Source organism: Pararge aegeria, chromosome 8 (genome assembly GCF_905163445.1).
Source record: "Pararge aegeria chromosome 8, ilParAegt1.1, whole genome shotgun sequence".
Classification (NCBI taxonomy): Eukaryota; Metazoa; Arthropoda; class Insecta; order Lepidoptera; family Nymphalidae; genus Pararge; species Pararge aegeria.
This window is the reverse complement of record NC_053187.1, coordinates 9,870,464-9,892,649: the sequence shown is the minus strand read 5'-3', so window position 1 is coordinate 9,892,649 and position 22,186 is coordinate 9,870,464. Positions and strand designations below refer to the sequence as shown.

General features: G+C 36.4%; 1 protein-coding gene across 1 annotated transcript; it reads left to right on the top strand.

Moving 5' to 3' along the window:
- The first annotated feature begins 1,076 nt into the window (after positions 1 to 1,076).
- On the top strand, positions 1,077 to 21,924 carry LOC120625745. The gene is made up of 4 exons (XM_039892926.1): positions 1,077 to 1,613; positions 8,001 to 8,495; positions 14,430 to 14,568; positions 19,692 to 21,924. Exons 1-4 carry the CDS (start codon positions 1,410 to 1,412, stop codon positions 19,997 to 19,999), a joined length of 1,146 nt encoding a protein of 381 aa, XP_039748860.1. The 5' UTR covers positions 1,077 to 1,409; the 3' UTR covers positions 20,000 to 21,924.
- The last annotated feature ends 262 nt before the right edge of the window (positions 21,925 to 22,186 follow it).

The window sequence follows — 22,186 nt, the reverse complement described above, 5'->3', positions numbered from 1 at the left end:
TAGTAAATATTATGAAATCTCGGCTAGAGCGCAAGGAATTAATTGCTAAGGCCTTTTACAATCACATGGTTTTGGTATGTATTTAGCTCTGCTAACTGGGTGCATCTCTACGCTAGAAGAATAATCAGCAGAGAATCGCTATCAGAGTGTACAGTGTACTTCGATGAACATATGTTAACACCGCGAGTGTAAGAGTTACCGTATGTAGGCCAAGTGTGCTATGTGATTCAAATATGCTCAGTCCGGAACTAAACTAGTTCCTGACCAAGCACATTTACATTCTACTTCTTACACGAACCGCCTTAGGTGTTGACGTTTTTCTGGGGTTAATGTTTTCTGCCAATCCAAGGAATGAATAGGCTTTTTATAACAGTCATGCTAGTCCTCAAGTGCAAGTCTATACATTTTATTGTTCAATATCAGGAGAAATAATCACATGCTAAACCACTAATTAGACGGCATGAATAGTTCATAAATAGAGAACTACGCTACGGCTGTAATGATGAAATTATTATTTAATTCAAGTTAATCAGGTGCATCTCTCTGTAAAGAATAGACATACACCACTTTAGATTCGACTGACGCAAATTGTTTATTTTAATTTTTTTTTCTGTTTTATTGTGCAATCAAGTTTTACAAACAAAAGGCAATATTACTTCCTAAGCGGTAAAGCTAAGGTTTTAAGCGGTAATTTCAAAAAGTTTTTAACGATTAATTTATATTTAAATGTCTCTTAAGAAGCCGAGCTTAGAAGAAATACTCATTTTCAGTTTTAAAAAATACGTTTGAAATGTCGAACATGTTGAATTATTGAAAGTGTCAAATTATTATTGATCTTGAAGCGCCATCTATTGTTGTACTTCAAAATTAAACAAGTCAAGCAGATGGCAGGACAAAATATAACGCTATCATTGAGAATAGCATGTTCGAATGTAAATAGCGTACACGCGTTTACATTTTTGCCTTTGGCGTAGCAATGAGTGCGAGTGAGACAACCCATCGGGATTGATAACAAATTGTTTGTACTTTATTAATGGGTCGGACTATCGAGTATCGCATTATCATGTGTGTGAACTGTGGAGAAGATAGTGCTGAAGCGAATACGCGACAATATATTGCTGGCTCTACACATAGGCAGATTTCTAATTGGGCTTTGGGCTAGTTATGTTTAAAACATCGTATACATACTACACAGATAGTGTTGCAATTTTTCACGAACTTTGTTTAATGTTGTGCTAATAATTCAGATTTGTGATCATGACCAGGGTGATAAACAAGGAAAAAAATGTGTTTATAAAAATAAAACCTCATGTCTATAAATTAAATGAGTGTGGTTGTTAATTATTCCAAAAACCGGTTTTAATGCGAGTTTTCTGTGAGATAACGCCGTGGGACTAACTTTGTTTACAATGGCATTTTCGTTAAATAAACTAAGGAATGCTTTTAATGTTAACAAAAGTAGTCAACTGGCTGGTAGCGGAAGCCTGGACCCGGAAATAGGTTTCAAACTGTCATTGCATCCAGTTAGTAAGAATTTGTTCGTGACTGTTATCGGCGCCCGGCATCTACCGTCCTTGTTTGGACTGAGTCGCGCCCATGGCTACCTTGTAAAGGTAACTTCCCTTAATAGCTTCCATAATAATAACAATAAATTACGCAACAAGTAGGTATATAATTACTATGTATATAATTATATATATTACTAATGAAATACCAGCTTAGAAACTTAGTTACATCGACCGTGTTGTATTTTTAGTAGTTACCTACGTAGTAAGCCAAATTTTATTATTGTAGTTCTTTGCACTGATTATGATGTAAACGTTTTTTTATGTACAACCTGGATAGGTATTTACTTAAAGGGGCTTACTTATACACAAAATTTGTAAATGATAAAGATTAAGAGTGCATTAACTGGAACTTCCATCCAACTCCGTGAGCCAGAAACAAAAATAAAACATTCCTTGTACCTAGTGCTCTTAAATTTTTATTCAATCTGTACCAAAATATAGGTAATCTTGTTAGTACTTCACAAACGAAAATTAAAGAACTGCTAGGTAACATGATCAAGAACAGAATTAAGAACATGTTTGACGGCCGACTGACGCAGTGGCCGGCAACCCTTGCTTCCCGAGTCCAAGGGTTCGATTCCCACAAATGGAAAATGTTACCATACACAAAACACAAGCTACGCTTACTTTGGGGTTAGATGGCGATGTGTGTATTGTCGTAGTAGGTATATTGATGTATTTATTTATGTAGGTATGTTCTTAATTCTTTGGGCACATCAGAATATAGTTGTGACCACCCCAACTCTTCTCGCGGGTGTCGTACGAGGCGACTAAGGGAATACAGCAGAGAACGGGCAGCAGCGTCCTCTGTTCTACTACTACATCTACTGCGATCACTAACTCCGGTGCCAACGTCGTGATTATGGGCAAACCCTCCAGTGGGGACCTTTAGTCCAGCTGTGGACTTTTATAGGCTATTGATGAAATAATTCGGTGAGCACAGAACTTGCACGTAGTCAGGGTTTTCAAAGTCTGCAAACTTAACGGCCACCTCGAAGTAAGCTGTCGACCAAAAAGATTGGGGACTACAGTGTGTAGGTCCGAAATTGTTCGTTCGCGTTTGTTACGGTTTTCTACAAAATTTCGTGGAATCCGTTGGTTTTCCTGGAATAAAAAGGAGCCTATGTTATTCACCGCTATTTCAACTAACTCAAACAAAAACTCCAGTTGATGGGTTTCCTAGTTATGGCGTAAAAGAAGGACAAACGAACAAATAAATAAACGCTTTAGCATTATCTATATTAGTGAGGACTGCTTATTCTAAAATCCAGCGCTAACAAATTAGGTAGGTATTGTCTCTGGATAATGCCGAACATATAAACAAACAGACAATTGCACTTTCGCATTTATAATACAAGGTAGGTACCTATGTGTTCACCTTATTAAGAAGTTGCATAATAAAGCATAGGTTGGCCCTTAATAATAATTGCATTACTAATTAGGACCACCATCGTTTTTAATTAAACTTAATGAGGAAAAATAGAGATACGGCATGATGAATGTTTTTAAAGTTGCTTCTGTCAACGAGTTACAATATAGGTAGGTCCCCTCTCTTTTTAGGGGGACTGTTTTACCGCAACTTTATTGTAACTTAGCTTAAAAAATAGATACCTAGGAGGATCTCTGTAAACTGGGCAACCCCTTGTCTCTTGCAAATATGTCGGCCAGAGATAGCCCCCCTGCCGAGGATCGAACCCAGGACCTCCCATTTATAAAACAAAAGCGCTTACCACTTACCGTCTCACCTGATGGTGAGTGATGATGCAGTATAAGATGGTAACGGGCTAACCGGTTAGAGGTATGGCAGTTATACTAAACACATACCCCTAATTAGTTTCTACGCGACATCGTACCGGAACGGCGAACGCGAAATCGCTTAGCGCCACGTCTTTGTCGCTACGGTGGTAACTGGCCACGGCCGAAACCTTCTAGCAAATAAAACCACTGCATATCTTGCCGTGAAATAATAAAACGCTATTCAATGTTACGTGTTTCTAAAATGAGTAGGTAAATCATGCTAATTTACTAATTTTAGAACTAAACTAACCAACAAGTGCTTATTTTGCGTGTACCGGATAGGTAGGTATCTACTTACCTACCTAGCATAATAACGTTATTTTCTTTGTTTTGTCCATATTCCTACACGAAAATTTAAATTATTATTATTAATAATTATTATTGCAAAAGTCAAAAGTGGGTTTGTTAGTTTATTTTAGGGTTTTTTTTCGTTTCCCGATGGATAAGTACCTATTTTTTTTGCAGCCACTACATCGATCTTGATTATATTTAACAATAGTCTATATTCTTATAATAAATCTGAACAATGTGTACCTATGTTTGTTTGAACGGTTTATCACTGAAACTACCGTTTTTTTGCAACGGGCGAGACGATTTTAAACACTGCGTTGTAGGAGGTATGTTTGTTCTAAGTACATAATAAGAGTCGTACGTGGACAAAGTCGGTGGGAACCGCTAGTACTATCTATTTATAGGGTATTTATAACTATACATATTACACATTAAAGATTTTTTCAAAAAAATAACTGAGAGACTTTAGAAATAAGTAATAGAACGCAACAATGAGATTTTTTAAATTATTGTCTGTTTTTCTATGTGCTTGTGTGTCTATTGGTGTGTGCGCGTGTTAGGAAATAGGGAATTACAGCACTTTATCTATGATAAACCCGATGATTATATTAAATATATCAACAAATCATAGTTTGTATACTCATTGATAATGTATTGAAAATAGAATAATGGACTTTATTAGACTGTCAAATAAAAGTATAGGATCTATGGCGGGAGACGCGAGTTTGACAAGTTAGATTGGCGGCAAAGAAAAGTGAGGACGGATTTAAATTAATGAATTGAGAAAAGGAGATTAAGTAAAGTATTGTGGATAGAACGTTACAAATTGGGTTGAGATGATTTATAATGGAAACGATACACTTAACGAAATATTTTTGTGGCGAAACAAGTCGTATGTACTGGTGATGGAGTTGTTAAAAGTTGTTGGTACTATGGTTGTACCTGATGTTGCATTAGATAAGTATATCTCATCCTTTGGTTTATTTAGGTATCATATATGGAGCCCTAGCATAACTTTATACCGACAGTTTATGTAGCAGAGGTTGCTCTATACAAACAACTTGTTCCAAAAGTCCTGATGTTATAAGTGGTAATAGTGGTTATGTTTTACCTGTCTTAAAATATGTCTTGTATCAAAGGGCCTAGCGTTATTACATATGACAATGTTGTGATTGTGTTTATAAGTTGTTTTAATTGATTGAATAAAAGAGCAACGGTAGAGTTTCTTGCCAGTGGTCTTCTCTGCCGAAGACAGCATTCCGAACTGGTAGTAGAGTCATTTGAAGGTAACAAGTAATATGAATTATAGAGAAGCCTAATATACAGTATTAGAGTCAGTCCAGTTGTTTTATTTCACTCCTTGGGAAGTCAGGTTTATAGAGTACAGACCCACAACACTGCTCTAAAGCAGGTTGGTGGGCTTTAAAGATTTCTTTTATAAAATGAATACTTTAATAGGAAGGAAGAATAATAGTCATGAGAATAAATGATTACTGCTAAGAAACTAGGTATTTAGCTTCAATAGTACTGTTAATTAATGAAAGATTAAGTGCCATCCTGAACATTGAGGGTATTATAGTGAATAAGTGAATACCTGGGCCTTCCATATCTATATTTTTAGCACGCGCATATATTTACTGAACGTATTTGAGTGCAATTTGGTATATTTTTGCCTGATAGGTTGGATTAAAATAGAATATACTTTTCATCCTGTAAAACAAAAGGGATCGTTCGGGATAGAGGCTTATAGTTTTTGTCGATTTTACTCCTTAACTCCACCGTTTCTTAACCGATTTTATATATTTTTCTTTCACTGGGAACGTTTTATTATTAGTTTGATCTGGAGATACAGGACTAAAACCTTCAGAGATCGGCAAGAACACCCCTCACTTAAAACATAATAGGTAAGTGCATGCAAACATGCCAGATGAACAAGGGTGTGCCTGCTAAGCACCTGATAAAATAAGTTGCTTACCCATCCATTTACTGACTTAAGACGACTTTGCTTGCCTAGCGCGCTTGACTAACATTTGATGCTTCTACTACCATTGTCAATGTTTCTTTAAATAAAACTTCGATAAGAATTTTACGACCGCATGACTTAGTCGATTTTAAAGTTGCGACATCTTTACTATCTACACTAAAACATACCAGTTTGTTTGTATGTCTGGAACTTTTAGTCAGAATGAAATAATCTGCGCTTGTTAAATAATATTGAGAAAATGGTAGACTGTATAGCACTACGCTGCGATCCACATTTGACGCGAGTGAAACTGCAGGGCACAGCAAGTAAATAGTTAAATATATTTAATAAACCGTGTTCCCGTCACGGAAAAGCGACTAGGAACCGAATTCAATTGTGTGTGAGATAACTACGATTTTCATGGAATCGAACGAACACAATCTAGTTGCTATACTGGAAAAAAGATGATGAGAGATGGCGCTCTTGCGATTCCATATAAATTGGAGTTGAAGAATAAAAGTTCTGTAAGTTACTACTACGTATCTTACGTACATAGGATTTTTAAAAGGTGATAACTAAAACCATCCTTTTTAGCAAAACTAATTTGATATTTATGTACCTATCAACTACTACGACAAAAATCCTAGATTCAGTTTAATTATGGGAGACTACTCAATAATATAAAATGTAAACTAGTTTACTTAACTTATAGTACATTGTCATTTGTCATGACATGCATGATCCTCGGTGATTACTGATTAGGTAGGAACTAACGTAGTTTTTTGTTATCAAAGGCCCTATTCACTGTCATGGCCTTATCTATAGCTTATCAGCATTTGTGGTCGTTAGTGTGAATATATAACTCTCCACTTTCACATTATCTGTACGTAGGTATATTACATATTATAAAGTCACTTTAAAGAATCATCGAATGAGGATTTATTTATTCTAATCTTTGTTTCAAAAATACAATTAAGTTGACAGTTAGATTTATAAGCTCCTCTTATTTGAAATTTTTGAAATTTTATTATACCATAACACTTCCTACATAACCTAAACCTAATTTTTATATTAATATCTATTTTTGTCTAGATACTTTTTTACTATCAACTGAATGTAGTTAATTTTAACTACGTGGATGACGTGGTTTCTTAAAAGAGGTACGAATTTCACTGATCTCAGATTTTTGTTAACCTTAAATGCAGAAAAAATGGAGTTTCCGAATACAAATTAAAAAGTTTTTAGAATTGTTCTAATATGAAATGGTTTTCAATCGGTTTCTAAAGATCTAGTACCAAGTTATTTATGAAATTGTTAGGTAGGTACTTACGAGATGAGCATATTCCTCGAGTGCCGTTTTTTACGATACCGATGAAGATAGACGATTAATTAACAGCCAAAGTCATTCTATTCATAGTTTTCACGTTACGTCATGCCAAAAGTTATTAGCTTATTTACCGAATACTACCTGAATCACGCAATTTAACTTCCCATAGTTTCTGGACCGCCGACACAATTGATTTTATTAGTGAATCATTGATCATTCCAAATAGGTCGTCAAAATTTCAAATCGACAATAACAGAAATGTCAATTCAATGAATGAGAGAGTTTTTTTTTTAATAAGCGTTCTTTATTTTAATTTTATTAATATTATCCAACCATTGAACCCACAACAGGGCACGAGTCTTCTCGTACTTTGCAAATTGGTAGACTTCACACCCCTTTGATAACATAATCTGAGAAGTTTTAAGACTTGCAGGTTTCCTCACGCAGTTTTTCTTCACCTTCATAGCAAATTAGTAGGTATATTTAATTGCTTAAAATGAAAATAACTCGGAAAATTAAGAGGTTCGTGCCGAGGATAGAACACTATAAACCCGAAAGTGAGACCGACGTTCTTAACACTAGTATGATCGTATTATACACTAAAATTGACTTAATTTACTTTACTATACGATTGACGATTTTGTTGATAAAAATTGTAGAGTATTAGATAAGAATAGTATCAGAAAGACAGACTTCGCATGATTTTTACACGCTTTATATTAGCTTAACTTGTATGTTTATATGTTTGTTTGTATGTTTGTAACCAACTTATTAGGGCGCGATTTTGACCCACTTTAAAACGGTCAGATTTCATTCAAACTTTGCACATACTCGTATGTCAAAGACCGATAACAATGCAATAATACGATTAAAATTATCCTGATTAGATTCGATTCTATATCCTTTGCATGAGAGTAAGACAGATAGAGTTAGTGCACGAACTAAAAAAATCTAAAATTATAGTTTAAAAAACCAAAAAAAACACGCTGTTTATAGAAAACCAAAATTTAATATATGTGTTCTAATTTTTAGTAAAGATAAGTTTTGATTTCAGGTGAAACTTTTTCCCGGTGAGAGTAAATACGAAACTACGTTACAAGAAACCTCTTGGCCTGTTTGGAATGAGGATTTCAAGTTCCAATTACGACAAAAAGATATAAAGAAGAGTTCAGACAAAGTTGATCTTCAAAATTTAGTGGCGGGACATTTCTTATCGCTAACAATTTATGCTATTCTGGAGCCGCCTAAACAAGAAGTGGACAGGAGGAAAAGTGCAAAAGAATTGAAGAATTCTAAATTAGTGAACGAAGACGAGCAAAAGTCCAAAGGCGGTTTATTTGAAAAAACATTCAGCAGTTTCAAATCAACGAAGACTGAGGCAATCGCTCAAAAAACAATCTTAGAAAAGCGAAGAACCGTCGGGGCTGCAACGTGGAATTTCGATTCGAAGTTGTTTCAAAACGATCTCAAGAATGGGCTGATTGGCACTCCGGATATTTGGAGACCCATAAGTGCTATCGCAAGTGGATTGGCAGCCTCGGATTCGCGGGTAAGTTTTTTTTATTATTCCACTACGAGTAAGTCCTTGATTGAAATCTTACCTATTGGTAAGTGATGATGCAGTATAATATGGTTACGGATTATCTGTTATCGCAGGTTTCTACGCGACATCGTACCTGAAAGCTAAATCGCTTAACGGGATGCATTTGTCGTCCCTGACATATCTGGATAGACTTTTAAAATTATTTTTTTTAAATTCTCTTAGTCGTTATTTAAGTTCATGAATAATCGTCTTAAAATCATAATCATCATGTTAAGTAAGTGTACTAAAACGAAGTAAGAATGAATAACTAAGTAAACGTCGTTAACTTTTAACGGTTTCTCTGGAAGAGTGAATTGTCTTTCAATGACATCATCAGTCATCACCAACGACACGAACGAATACAAATAAAAATTATATATTTTTTTTGATCTTTCTTTAATAAAGGGTTTATTCCTAAGTGTAAGTATTTGGAAATTATTCTAAAGAACATAATATTATCACCTTCATAAGTTTGCAAATAAAAATCAAATAAACCTATGGCCCTAATATTATGTTAAAAGAAATTATGTAAGCTCACATAAGCGTGTTTATTCATTTATCTTAGATGGTGTAAGTCGTAATAGGAGATTCTTAAATAAAGGCTGTGACGTGAGTCATCAAATAGGTTGACTCTTATGCTGCCGCCACACTCTTGCCAATCTACAATAAGCGATCATGAGGCATGAGGCACGTTATTATCGCTCAGACTACTAATTGTGAGATTTTAATTTTAATAATCAACAACGTTGCTTAAACTAAAATAAATTTCTAGGTTCATAAGAGTCATTATTGTCAGACTGTGTCAGCTCTCTCTCTCTTACCTTATTCGGTTTGGAGGGCCAGGTAGGCTGACATAGTTACTTTGATGTTACCAACTTTGTCGCAAACTTTGCTCGGCTGCACTTGCCTTATACTACGATTGTCTGGTAGGTCTGGGAGGCTTCGTCCGTGAGTAGGTACCACTCTACAGACAAAGACGTGCCGCTAAGCGATTGAGCGTTCCGATCGAAACCGATTTGGGGGTATGGTTTTAATATAACTGCTATACTCCTAACAGGTTAGCCCGCTTCCATCTTTGATTGTATCAGCACTTAGGCGAGGCCCCAAAGCTATTATCGCAGGATTATAGTCGAGGTACTAGGTTTGGGGCCTCGGCGGTGCGTGTATCCGTGTAGAACGTTTGTTCGTAGTTTCCTTACTGCTTTTATGTATTAACTGTGCATCAGATGAGATTGCAGTCAAGGGCTAACTTGTAGTGGAATAAAAAATAAAAAACGAGGTTTAATTGATGCTTGCCCTTGCCTTTCGTCGACATGCGTGTGATGGTAGCATTATATTTTTGCTTCTTGTCAGATGTGAGTGAGATCCGACAATAGAATAGGTTTGGCCTCGACCGCTCCCAGATACAGTAGATAGGTACCCTATCGTTAATTATGACGCAACGCTTAGTCGACCTTGCATCTTTTTATATTAGATTTGAACATTCTTAGAGTAGGTATCATCAGCTATTCATCATAATATAATTAACACGTATTAATTGAAATCGTATGCCATCTTTCACGTAAGAAAACTTTTTTGACTTCACGGGTTGGAAAATTTTAGTAAATACCTCAGAGGGTTCGGGTTATTAAGGTTTTTTTTTATTTCCTCTATAAGTTAGACCTTAACTGCCATTAACTTACCTTCCATTTGATGGAAACTGATGATGCAGTGTAAGATGGTAATAGGCTACTCTGTTAGGGTCATGGCAGTTATATTATTATTAAACTCTTTATTTGTATACCACAACATTAACATATATAAAATATAACAAAAACAGAAACATATCGAAAGAAGTAGTAATACAAAAGGCGACCTTATCGCTTAATAGCGATCTCTGCTAGGCAACCATTGAATTAGGAAAAAAAATATTACTATTTGGGCCTATCTCTGACGACTCGATGTCATTTTATATATTGGTGATTGCCACCCTCCGTTTCCGTTGTCTCCGAGACGGATTGGCATGCTCTCAACCTCTATCACAGAAGGAGACACCACCCTTAAAGCATGCTACATTCTCCACAAGCATCGCCGTAAAAACAAACCAGTTAAGTTGAACACAGCCATTGACTGCAAACTTACCTGTTGGTTATGCAGTCTAAGATTGTAACTCGTTTATGGTATCTACACGTTATCGTATCGGAACGACTGAAGTCTTTCACTAGAAAAAGTATGTACTCTGCCTAAATACTGAATAACTGATACCTAAGTATCTTCTGTACATAGTACTAGAAAGGTTCCATACTGTCAATATGTACAGTTTTATTAGTTTAAATTTTCATTCCAGTAATCTGGTTGTTCTTATCTATTCTCTGGCATAAGGATTAAGACTGAGTAATCAGGATTCCGAGGGCTTAATGGATTGTCGAGTTATTTCTTTTCCAGGTAATTTTTTTTAAAGTGCTTTTTATAGCCCTTAATGATGTTTTCTAATCTTGCTAAATTGAAGGTATTAACGATTGCTCCTTTTTATCCACCATGCAAAAGGGAGGGATGTTATAAGTGTGGCACTGTTGTTTGGCTGCTTCGTCTTAATGTCTGTGACACCAGATAAACTTTTTTGAATTCGGTTTTTTTTATTATAATAAATGTTGACGGTTCTTAACTATGTTTGATGAACATAATGTGCAGTCATTATTCAATAACTAAAAGGCTCTTATTTGTTATAACTGGTTGGTGGCAAGTTTTTTTTACATTTCTATACATGCAATATATTGTACGAAAACTTAACATTCATTCTAAAAAAAAAACAAATTTGATATACAACTTAAAAGCAAGGAATAAATTTTTTTTTCAACATTTTAAGAAGGTGCCAAATAAAATGTAACAAATTACGAGGTATAGATCATACAGTTCGTATTCCCTTTCATATATTACTAGCTGTACCCTGCCACGCTTCGCTGTAATACGACCACATGGGAAGTAGAGACAGAAGTAGTGGCCGTGGGTTCGTTTCCCACAACTGGAAAATGGTTGTGTGATGAGCATGAGCATGAATGTTTTTCAGTGTCTGGGTGTTTATATGTATATTCTAAGTATTTATGTATATTATTCATAAAAATATTCATCAGTCATCTTAGTAGGTACCCATAACAGAAGCTACGCTTACTTTGGGGCTAGGTGGCGATGTGTGTATTGTCGTAGTATATTTATTAATTTATTTATTTATACATAACCTCCTACTTTTTGTAAGTCGGTTAAGTATATCAAAGACTTCCGCAAAGTAAAGCCTGCTTGCATATGAGTACATATGTCCAAAGTAACTGAATGCGTTGATGGTTCAAAGACAAAGCTTAAACTATCAAGTTAAGAAAGAGTTGATATGTTTGTGCATCATCATCATCATCATCATTATATCAACTCATTTTCGGCCCACTACAGGGCATTGGTTTCCTCCCAGGGTGAGGAGTGGTTAAGGCCAGAGTCCACCACGCTGGCCCAGTGCGCATTTGGTGGACTCCCATCCACCTTCGAGAACATTATGGAGAACTCTCAGGCATGCAGTTTTCCTTCACCGTTGAACCAAGTGATATTATAATTGCTTACAATGCACAATTTAGAAAAGTTAGAGGTGGAGGTGAAGCCAAAGCCCTAACCTTCCGGCACCATATTATGTCGAATGCATCAATTTGAAGCTGATTTTCTGAACTGAATTCTGAAAGGAGTAATAATGGAAATATTGTTTTTGTGCCTAGCCAGATGGTTTGTGAAGAAGTTGAGACTCTCAACTCTTTCCGAACCGGTAACGGTACCGGTATTTATTAAAATTGGAAATTTATAATTTCTGAATTTTCTCTGGTTTGATCTGGTGGGAGGTTTTGGCCGTGGCTAGTTACCACCCACTCTACAGTCTACTATGCGTAAATTATTACCGGTGTCACTTCCGCTGTCGCTTGTTGCATTTGAACACACACTTAGGTAAACAACTGTAGTCCCACCGGAATACACTCTGAAGCGTAGGTTTAACATTCAATTAAATTGTGACGTAAATAAATAATTACTTAATGAGTAGGTAAATGGTTCATTCTTGTTTTGAATAAAAGTTCGTCCGCTAAAATGTTGACGCGCTTTGAAAACGGTGGCAACGTTCGCGTCATGCCGAAAGGCGGACGTCCGGTTGTTTTAAAGACTGGGCACGTACTGTACACCCGCAGTGTATATTTGTGCACCGGATTCGGAGGATTCAGATGATACTGATGACCAACGAAAAATGTATTTTTCTACGGAAATAATAATTACAAACTAAAATTAGCCCGACGTTAAGCAACGATTCCTGACGCCCGAGTTAAATTCACGTGTCGGGCCAAAATTTATTTTTTAAATAATTGGCGTTGAGCACGTGGGCGTGGCCCAGAGGGCACGTTACGGGACGAGACCTTTCGTCCCCATTATATTATTTAAAGTATTATTTTAACAAATGCGTCATTCGGTAACGCGCAATTTCCGATAATTCGTTTTTGACGGCCTATCTACCGCTGTTCCTAGCGCTGTGCCTTTATGAGTAGAAGTTCCAGGTTCGATCCTCCTGGTCTGTTTGGGTCGCTGTGGCTAGTTACCATCCTATCGACAAAAACGTGATGCTAAGCGATTTAGAGTTTCGGCACAATATCGCTTAAAACCGATTTGGAGTAGGTGTAACTTTTTGTGTTCCATTACAAGTTAGCCCTTGACTGTAATCTTAAGTGATGGTAACTTCTTACCAGCAGATGAGATTACAGCCACCACCTTAGACTGCATAAGTACTTATGCAGTCTAAGGTGGTAACGGGCAAATCTGTTAGGGGTATGACAGTTTATATTAAATCCATGCACCTAATCGATTACTACGCGTTATCGCGACACGCTAAATCGCTTAGCGACAAAAACTATAACTGTGTACACCTGACAGGTTAGCCCATTACCATTTTAGACTGCATCATTACTTACCATCAAGTGGGATTGCAGTCAAGGGCTAACTTTTAGAAGACAAAAAAAGTTAGTAATTTCCCAAGAGGCCCTAAGAAATTTAGTGGAAAATACAAGAGGGCGAAAAACATAATCTATTTAAAAAATATAGGGAGCCCTTAACGCGACCTCGACATTCGAGTGATCAGTAATGAGCGTGCTGAATTATTACTAAAATATATAAATTAAAAAAACCCCGAGTTCTAACATAGTGTACATTATTCTACTAGTCTTTCATTATTCTAGTGGAATTATGAAAATATATGTAATCCGGCATTTAGTGGCTGCTTGCCATCTTAAACCGATTTTTATCAAACAGCTAAGAACACCCTTGAACAACTTTTTGTGACAGAGCTCGTCCGGGGAAGTATAACTACCGCCTTGTTTATGCCGCTAAACAGCATTGTTGCAATGTTGTGTTTCGGTCTGAAGGCCTAACCTAAGGCTCAGGTTGATGGCGGCACGTTGCAGGACGTATTCCATGCATGCCCTTGTTTTTTTTTGGCGTGGTGAAAAAGCTTTATTGCTATCTCCGACCCTTGGGCAGGACGGAGGTTATGTGGGACATGGTTATGTATACCCCCTTTAGAGGGGGGACCCTATAAAGGGGGTATACCCGAACTAAAAACCACCACGGCATGTCGCTCTTGTTGGCTTTGTTAGACGCCCGGGGAACTCGTTTCTATACCTACCGGACGTCTGCCAACCACCCCAACCGAATGTTGGCGCTCCCGCGCTAGCGAGGAGGGGATCATCAGGACAGCTTGAACCCCCCCTCAGATCGTAGAGAGGCTTGTGTGGTTACGGGTAGCTAGATTCTATGCATGCGAAGTGTTGCTCTATTATAGCCGATGGTTTTCAACTTGGCATCAGATGGGCCATCTATTATAACTATCAAACATATGAATGTTATTCACAGAGAGAAAACAAGAAGGGACAACTTGAGGTTACGCTGTTATACACGGCGAGCGAGGATGGATTAAACGACGTTGTTCAACTGACGGTCAATCGGCTGAGGTGTTCCGTTCAGACGATGCAGGAGCATGAACAATATAAAGGTAACATTTAACTATAAGATTTTGATAAAATATAAAACCTTTTTTGTATGTGACATCACTTTTTTATAGGTATTCTTTTTTCACTACGATTTAGTTTTTGACTGCAATTTTCTTTTGATTTGAAAAATCATTCTTGTATTTGCTGGTCCAATTTTGGGAGAAGGCTATATTACTTTTTAAATTATAACTCTAGGGGTTAGGTGAAAATTTATGCAGATGAAGTCACCGGTAACTGCTATTAATTAAGCAATATCCATAGATTGAAGTCGATGTGGTCCGATAGTGAATTAATAGCTTGCAACCCGATACGCTTTGCATATAAACAATGATACTTGAAGTATATGTTCAGACTTAATTAACTGCGTCTTTTATGAACTCCGATAAAATTTTTGGTTTTTACCCTGGTCATTAGGGGACTTATTTATTCCATTGCTCAAAACAGTATGTTTTAAAATATCATCCCTCGGCAGTAGTAGAGCTATTGGACAGAGCTCGTTTGGGGAAGTACTACAGCCATGTTTATTTCTGCCGCCAAGTGGCTTTGCTCTTTCGGTCTGAAGAGCTTGGTTACCGGTTTAACTACAGGCAACTGAGGCACTTACGCCTCAGGTTTATGGACAGGTTTAGGGCGGCACTTTATAGGGCCTTTATAATCACTTCACAGGCGTTCTCCTGTGAAGTTGATGCTGTGTTTATAGCCGATAGTTGTCAGTTATTACTAAATAAATTTGGCAAAGTGCGAGTCAGACTCGCGCATGAAGGGTTCCGTACCGCTGTCTATAAAAACGGCATAACATCATGTCTGTTGTATGGGAGCCCCCTTAAATATATTTTATTCTGTTTCTAATCTCGTGTAAACCTTTGCGTACGGAACCCTAAAAACAACACCATTGTGAGGTCCGCGCTTTGAACCTGTCGCTTGTAAGACCCTCAGGGTGACACCCACGTTACGTCACTGGTTACCAGTTATTATACAACGTGTGATGAAATGAAAACCGAAGTAATACTTTAGAGGCTTTAGAGGAACATTATTTACTGTCTCTCAGAGACATGAGACCGAAATGCAAATAGTTTTTGAGTAAACCTTTGCCATAGCCCAGCAGTCCTAAAATCACAGCAGTGCAAAAGTAAAATCAATTGACTCTTGTCACATTATCAGGTAACCTTCGCGTAGGGTACTATGCGCGAGTCGGTCTTCTATCATCAATAGGGTTGTCATAAAACACTGAGAATGTTATGAATTACTTCTCTCAATTTAATATTTTTACTGGGTGATTTCTTATGAACCCATGAAATATACTTATACACCCTTCATTTACTAATACCGTTACAGGCAGTAATAAGTATAACTAGTATAAGTATAACTAACCTAATCGATTACACCGATGCTATAACAATGCCACTGGGGTATTAATAAATGTGGTATCATTGTCTCTAGATAGAAAACTGATAGGTGTTTTGCAATCTGATACGCAACGTCTCTTTTGTATTCAGAGTTGGTTTCAATGCAACCATATTTAACACGTTACCGAGCTATAGCTAACTACACATCATGTTTTGTGTTTATAAGAAAAGTATTTCTTATTTATACCACGTGTTTTATTTGTGTTTAAGCTTAAGAAAAACAATCTTACTTATTTTTGCTCAGTGAACAGAGATGGGTATTGAACCTTAATATTAAAAAGAAAAATGGTAAAAACTTAGAAGTTACCCGTGATTTTATCCGCGCGCAATTTGACATTCTTGATATGTAATTCGTAAAGGTTTCCGAAACTTAATTTTATCTCCTTGGAGACTGTTTTAAAAGCACTTTAAGAGATATATTAGTTAAAACTATCTGATTTCAGTTATGGGACTATTAAGCTCTAGACTGATTGATATCACATAGTTTCGAGGGTCGATTTCGAGTGAACAACCGAGTGTAATTGTGACATTAGTAAGGATGTCATAGTAAGAAAAGTTTGTAGGTACTGCTACAGTCATTACTCATTGTAATGGCAATGGAGAGTCTGTTGCAAAGTGTGATCGTCACGTATGTGATAATATACGTGTTATTTTTCTACCTACGTACTTGTATTTTGCGTCAGAATATTTTTAAAAGACTTCCTACGAAGCCAGCCAAATTAGAAGAGTCTTTTCAATTACTGTTACGAATATTCCTTAACGATGTTACTGTGTAGCTTTTCTAAATCGGAACCTATTTGGATGTTTTTTTATTGTTAAATGGCTTACAGTCAATTTGAAAGCTTAATTAGGAAGAACAATAATAATGATCTGATGGAGATCTTAGAAAATTGACAATACCTACATCATAACTTGCAATCTGTGCAATAGTTTTTAGTTTTTTTTATATTCTGTAGTTTGTTTGTTTTTGTTTGAAAGCGCTAATCTCTGGCAATAACAATTGGATTTGAAACATCTTATTTGCATTCGATAGCTCAATTTTTAAGGTATAACAGAGGGTAACCATCAACCTTACCCTGAAGTTAAAAGTCGAGCAAATGAAGTAACAGTGCGTGCAAGCGATGCGACGCAGTGCATCGGGGTAGAATGGGTTTTTAGAAGTAAAACGTGGCCGAAGTCGCCGTGAACCGATAGCCCTATTGTATAATATTTTTAGTGTCTCGTTAGTATAGTGGTTAACTTGTTAGTCGATATCCGGGTTAGGCCAAAAATTATTTGGTATTGCATTTTTCTTTTACGAATTTCGGATTATTTTGTATTCGGGTAGTATTTCACGGTTCGCCTGTTTACCTTTAGTAAAATTGCCAGACTATAAACTGAGAATGTAACTGTAAAATTCATTCCCTCTGCATTTCAAAAGCACAATTTCTACGCTGCCATACGTTGTTAGACTTACATATTATATTTGAAATTTGAAGGAAACTGCGCTTTACCTAATGTGCAATAAATTTCCAGAAGCTATAAGCCGCTTTAACCATTCGTATTAGAATATCTCAGCGAGCTTTTTTTTTAAAAGATTGTTGAAGAACTCAGATGCAGAAATGGAAATATGAAAATGATTCTAAAAACAAACTTCTTCCTATTATATCTTCTTCGTATTCTTTATAAGCCAAAGCAAACTAGCCTAAAAAAATAAACCCACTGTTCTATATGCTACAAATAGTAAAAGTTTAGTCTCTAAAACCTATTGCACAAATTGCAAGATACGAAGTATTGTCCATTTTCTAAGGTGTAAAACTGAAATGCCATACTTTGCTCCAAAAGTTAACAGTTAGGTCTTTAGTTACTTTTTTAATTTGGTTTTAATCTATTTTTTCTCAGTTGGATAAAAAGATTGACCGGTCGATCGTTTTCTCGGAAAACCGAGTAGCTAAGGAAATAGCTTTTTCCACTATCTTGACCAAGTGCAGATTGTGAGACTTCGCCTTTGTGGAGAACTCATAGCTACAAGTTTTCTCACGATGTTTTTCTACACTATTAAAGCAAGTGATATTTAGACAATTGCAGGTGAAATTAGAGGTGCTTTCCGGGATCAAACCACCGGTGGTCGAAGTTTTAACAACCATTAGTCTATTACTAGGCTCTTAACAATTAAAAAACATCGTTAGGAAACCGGTATGCCTGAGAGTTCCCATAATGAATGAATGAATGAATGAATACACTTTTATTGTACACCAAAGAAACAAAAAGTAGTTACAAAGATATAAATACAATCAAGAGAGTACAATTTGGTGGCCATAATGTTGTCAAAGGCGTGTGAAGTCGGCCAATTCGCCCTTGGTCAGCGTGGTGGACCGTCCTAAACCCTACTCCAACTGGGAGGAGACCCGTGTCATGGATTGGGCCCCTAATGGGTTGTGAATTATGCTGATGATGAGTGATATTATAGACTACTCTAATAACATACTATACCAACGAGGCAGTTTCAAAATTATTTTAACTGATAAATTTATTACCCAAGAAAAAAAGAACGCTCGATCATTAGTATCAATCTAGCTACGACAGAAATATAAACAACCAATAGTAATCACATAAATCTATTTTGTGAACTTCTGCAGACCAACCTAAAAATACGAAAAGCTTTTGAATACTCAACAGTAACGACTTGTGACTTCGAGATTTGTAAAACGCCGGATGTCTGCATTCATCTTTTAAACGTTTACGAATGAATAGCATTTTGTCGGAGGGGCCAGCCGGCCGTGTAATGCTGTGCTTATTAAAGAGGAGAGAGTAGTTTAGACATGGATTGCGCATTGAATCATAAAGAGTGAGGTCATCGGGGCGTAATACTTAGGTACTTGCTCGTACTACTTACATCAACTGAGTTTGAACTAGTAAAGTTCTCATTACGTCCTTTTTATAAGGGGTAAAACGGAACCTATTACTAAGACTCCGCTGTCCGTCAGTCACCAGGCAGTATCTCATGAAACGTGACAGACAGTTGAAATTTGCACAAATCATTCATTTCTTTTACCACTATAAAATACTTATGTATACAATATATAAAATAAATTTCTCTGGGGGCTCCTATACAACAGGCATGATTTTTTTGCCATTTGTTGACAACGTTTGAGAAACCGTCGTGCGCGAGTGAGACTCTCAATTGGCTGTTTTTGTTTTTAATTTTTTAGGTTAGCGATTTAATGCGTATTTTTTATTATGAATGCGAAAGTGTTTTTGTTTATTTGTTATCTATGTTCGGTTCAACCACTGCGCTGATATTATCGATATTAAGAGCAGAGAGAACTCGCATCCAAGCAGACCAGCGTCCCGTCCTGATTGATTAAAATTTTTTTTTTCTTATTTAGGTTACTTTTTTAAGAGAAACTAATGTTGACAAAATTTTTCATAAATATTCTTCAATCCTGTAAACAGATAATGACACTTTTAATTAAACAAATCAGTTCCCAAACTGTTTTTTTTAAAAACCTAATACTAGTATGTATAAATAAAATAAATATACTACGACAATACACACATCGCCATCTAGCCCCAAAGTAAGCGTAAATTGTGTAAACTGCGACAAGAAGGGTACAATGGTAGAACATACGAAAAATACAAACAAAGAAATAAACAGGCACATTTTCGCATTTATAATATAAGTGATGAATATATAATTTACCAACCTTTTGTATTAATTTAGACTTTTAATTTTACAGCACCCCTGTACTTGAAGGCGACGATATTGGAGGCCAATAAAGCTGAATGCTATTGGAAAAGCGATAGATTCGTTCCGACCATTTCCGCCAGATGGGATCCAAAGTCTGCAACGGTCAAGTTAACCGTCTTCAAAGCGAGCCTGAATAAAGTTAGCATTTATATTAGCCTCGGGTGCAAGACTAAAATGGCTAAGAAGGAAATATTAGGCAAGGCGCACATTGACGAAAAGTCCCCTTATACAGAAAGTTGGAACGAATGTTTGAGACAACCCGGAATTCCAAAAACCTTCTGGGTCAATTTCTTGTGATTATACCGTCCATGTTGAATAGTGTAGTATTTCTTTAGTTAATTAAAGTTTAATATTGGTCGCAAGTAGTGGCGAGCACAGGATATCGACTAGGACTGATATAAAATAACTTTAAGCATCGGAAAAACGATAGCGCGAGGTAATGAACTATTGGTGCCATCTTTTATCACTAACATACATTAATCCGTTTTACAGGTCGTATAAGAAATACACGACTGGTGGCTAACACGTTGAAGTTTTTTCCACATACGAACAATAAAAATAAAACTTTCGTTAGGTATCCAGACTTATGAGAGTTTTTCATATGTGCGAGCCATCGGTCACTAATAAAAAGTAAATGATCGATGGTGCGAGCGTGATAAAGCACTGAGTAACTATTCCGACGTTGAATAAGTTTTTTTCTTTACTTGTAGCGGCCTAAGCTTTTTAACCCGCTATAAATTTTGGTAAATCATCATTATTATCATCATCATATCAACCCATGGCTCCCACAATAAGAAGGTTAAGGTCGTAGTCCACCACGCGGCCCAGTGCGAAATGGTAAGAAAAACATTGACTGTGATAATGGTCTGAGTCCAATGGTTAGCACTTTACACGTTTATAAGAGTAGTCGCTATTCAAAAATCTTATTGGAAAAGGATTTTTTTCGATTTCATGTCATGCCTAACCGTGTCAACACTCTGTGCATACGTAAACACGCATAAGTAACAATCTTTTGGCCATAAGGCTAGAAGCCGTACTTACTGCAAACAAACAATAAAACCTTTCATTTGAATATTAAAGATGAAACAAATTATTTCATTTAAGACATAAAGGACAACTGAGGACAATGTTCTTAGGTTTGTAACTATAAGTCACGAAAAATAAAACGTAATCATTCCTTGCGTCAACAGATGGGTACTAAAAGATATATTAATGAAAGCTGCTTTGAAATAATTTTCCTAATTCGCTTAACATCCTTCCTGCTGTGGTAGACAGCCTATGAAATTTATACGCAAAAAATGTTTTTTTGACGTCAACTTTGCCAGCTGAAGGCAAAAAATGTCGAAGTTAATGACGCTGATGTTGACGTTTTATGACGTCCACAGTTGTGGCAGTGTTGTTATTAGTATATCAGCGAAAAATTATCAGGGATTGGTGTAAAAAAAAAATGCGTGAATGTAGGAAGTAGAGTGAATAATAAAATGTGTGTATCACTGCAAATTCACCGTTTGTAGGATACCTTAAATAAATTTACACCAGCTGACTGCTCAAATTGTAAGGCCAGTTACGTAACACGTTTATATGGGACAGTCAAATTGAAAATATACACAGTGCCAAAGTATATGACATTTCGCGAAGTGAAAACTGCATTTGCGAACTTATGCAGGAATACACAAAAGTTCGCGTTATAGTTTCAAACCTCCAATGCCCTAGGCGGAAGCCTCAAAAAAAAATTGGTAGTATGGAATAGACGGCAGAGGTTATACGTTAGATTTGACTTGAAACTTTCGACTGTTGCGAGATTTATGAATTGGTAGTAGGCCTGGTCCTTAGAATCGTTTCGTGTTGCTGGTCGTAAAAATAAATCGTGTATGGGCACTAACTACATATTTTTATTTTCATATGTGTGTTCATCGAAGGATTAACTTTCAACAATCTTTTTTGCAAATGGTCAACCTGAATTCTTTAGTGTGAATACCGATCAATCTAAAACGTTCGCAAAGTATTATAGCAATATTATAACCTCATTTTTTGTTTTGCTTTTTAATAATAAATATTGTGTTGTTAATAACTATTTTAAGTGAATATTAATGTGATAAACATATTTAATGCTATAAATATTACTGGCTAGTATGTATTGTTATTTAGAAAAATAAGATGACCTTATGGGAACAAGCGTATATGACAAATCGAAATAAAGTTATAGCTTATTTTGTATTATCTACTTGTTTTTTGATTTTTGCTTAGCACCGTGTACCTAAATTGTTTATTAGTACCTTAGTGGGGTTTTTTTTATTTTGTAATAGTTGATGGACGAAATAGATGGCCCACGTGATTTAAAACGTGTACGTGGAAAACCGTTGCCTAAACAGCCATGCGAAGTGGGCATGCAAGGAACCCGTCCCACGAAGAACAGCCCTGTATCCACCCTGAGGCGTAGGTAGTATGCCTTCTATGGCTTTAATCACAATTGGCATCACGTCT

Coding starts and splice junctions, on each gene's coding strand:
- LOC120625745 (XM_039892926.1), top strand. CDS start 1,410: ATGGCATTTTCGTTAAATAAACTAAGGAATGCTTTTAATGTTAACAAA. Junction 8,496..14,429: donor TGGCAGCCTCGGATTCGCGG/GTAAGTTTTTTT, acceptor TGTTATTCACAG/AGAGAAAACAAGAAGGGACA. Junction 14,569..19,691: donor GGAGCATGAACAATATAAAG/GTAACATTTAAC, acceptor TTAATTTTACAG/CACCCCTGTACTTGAAGGCG.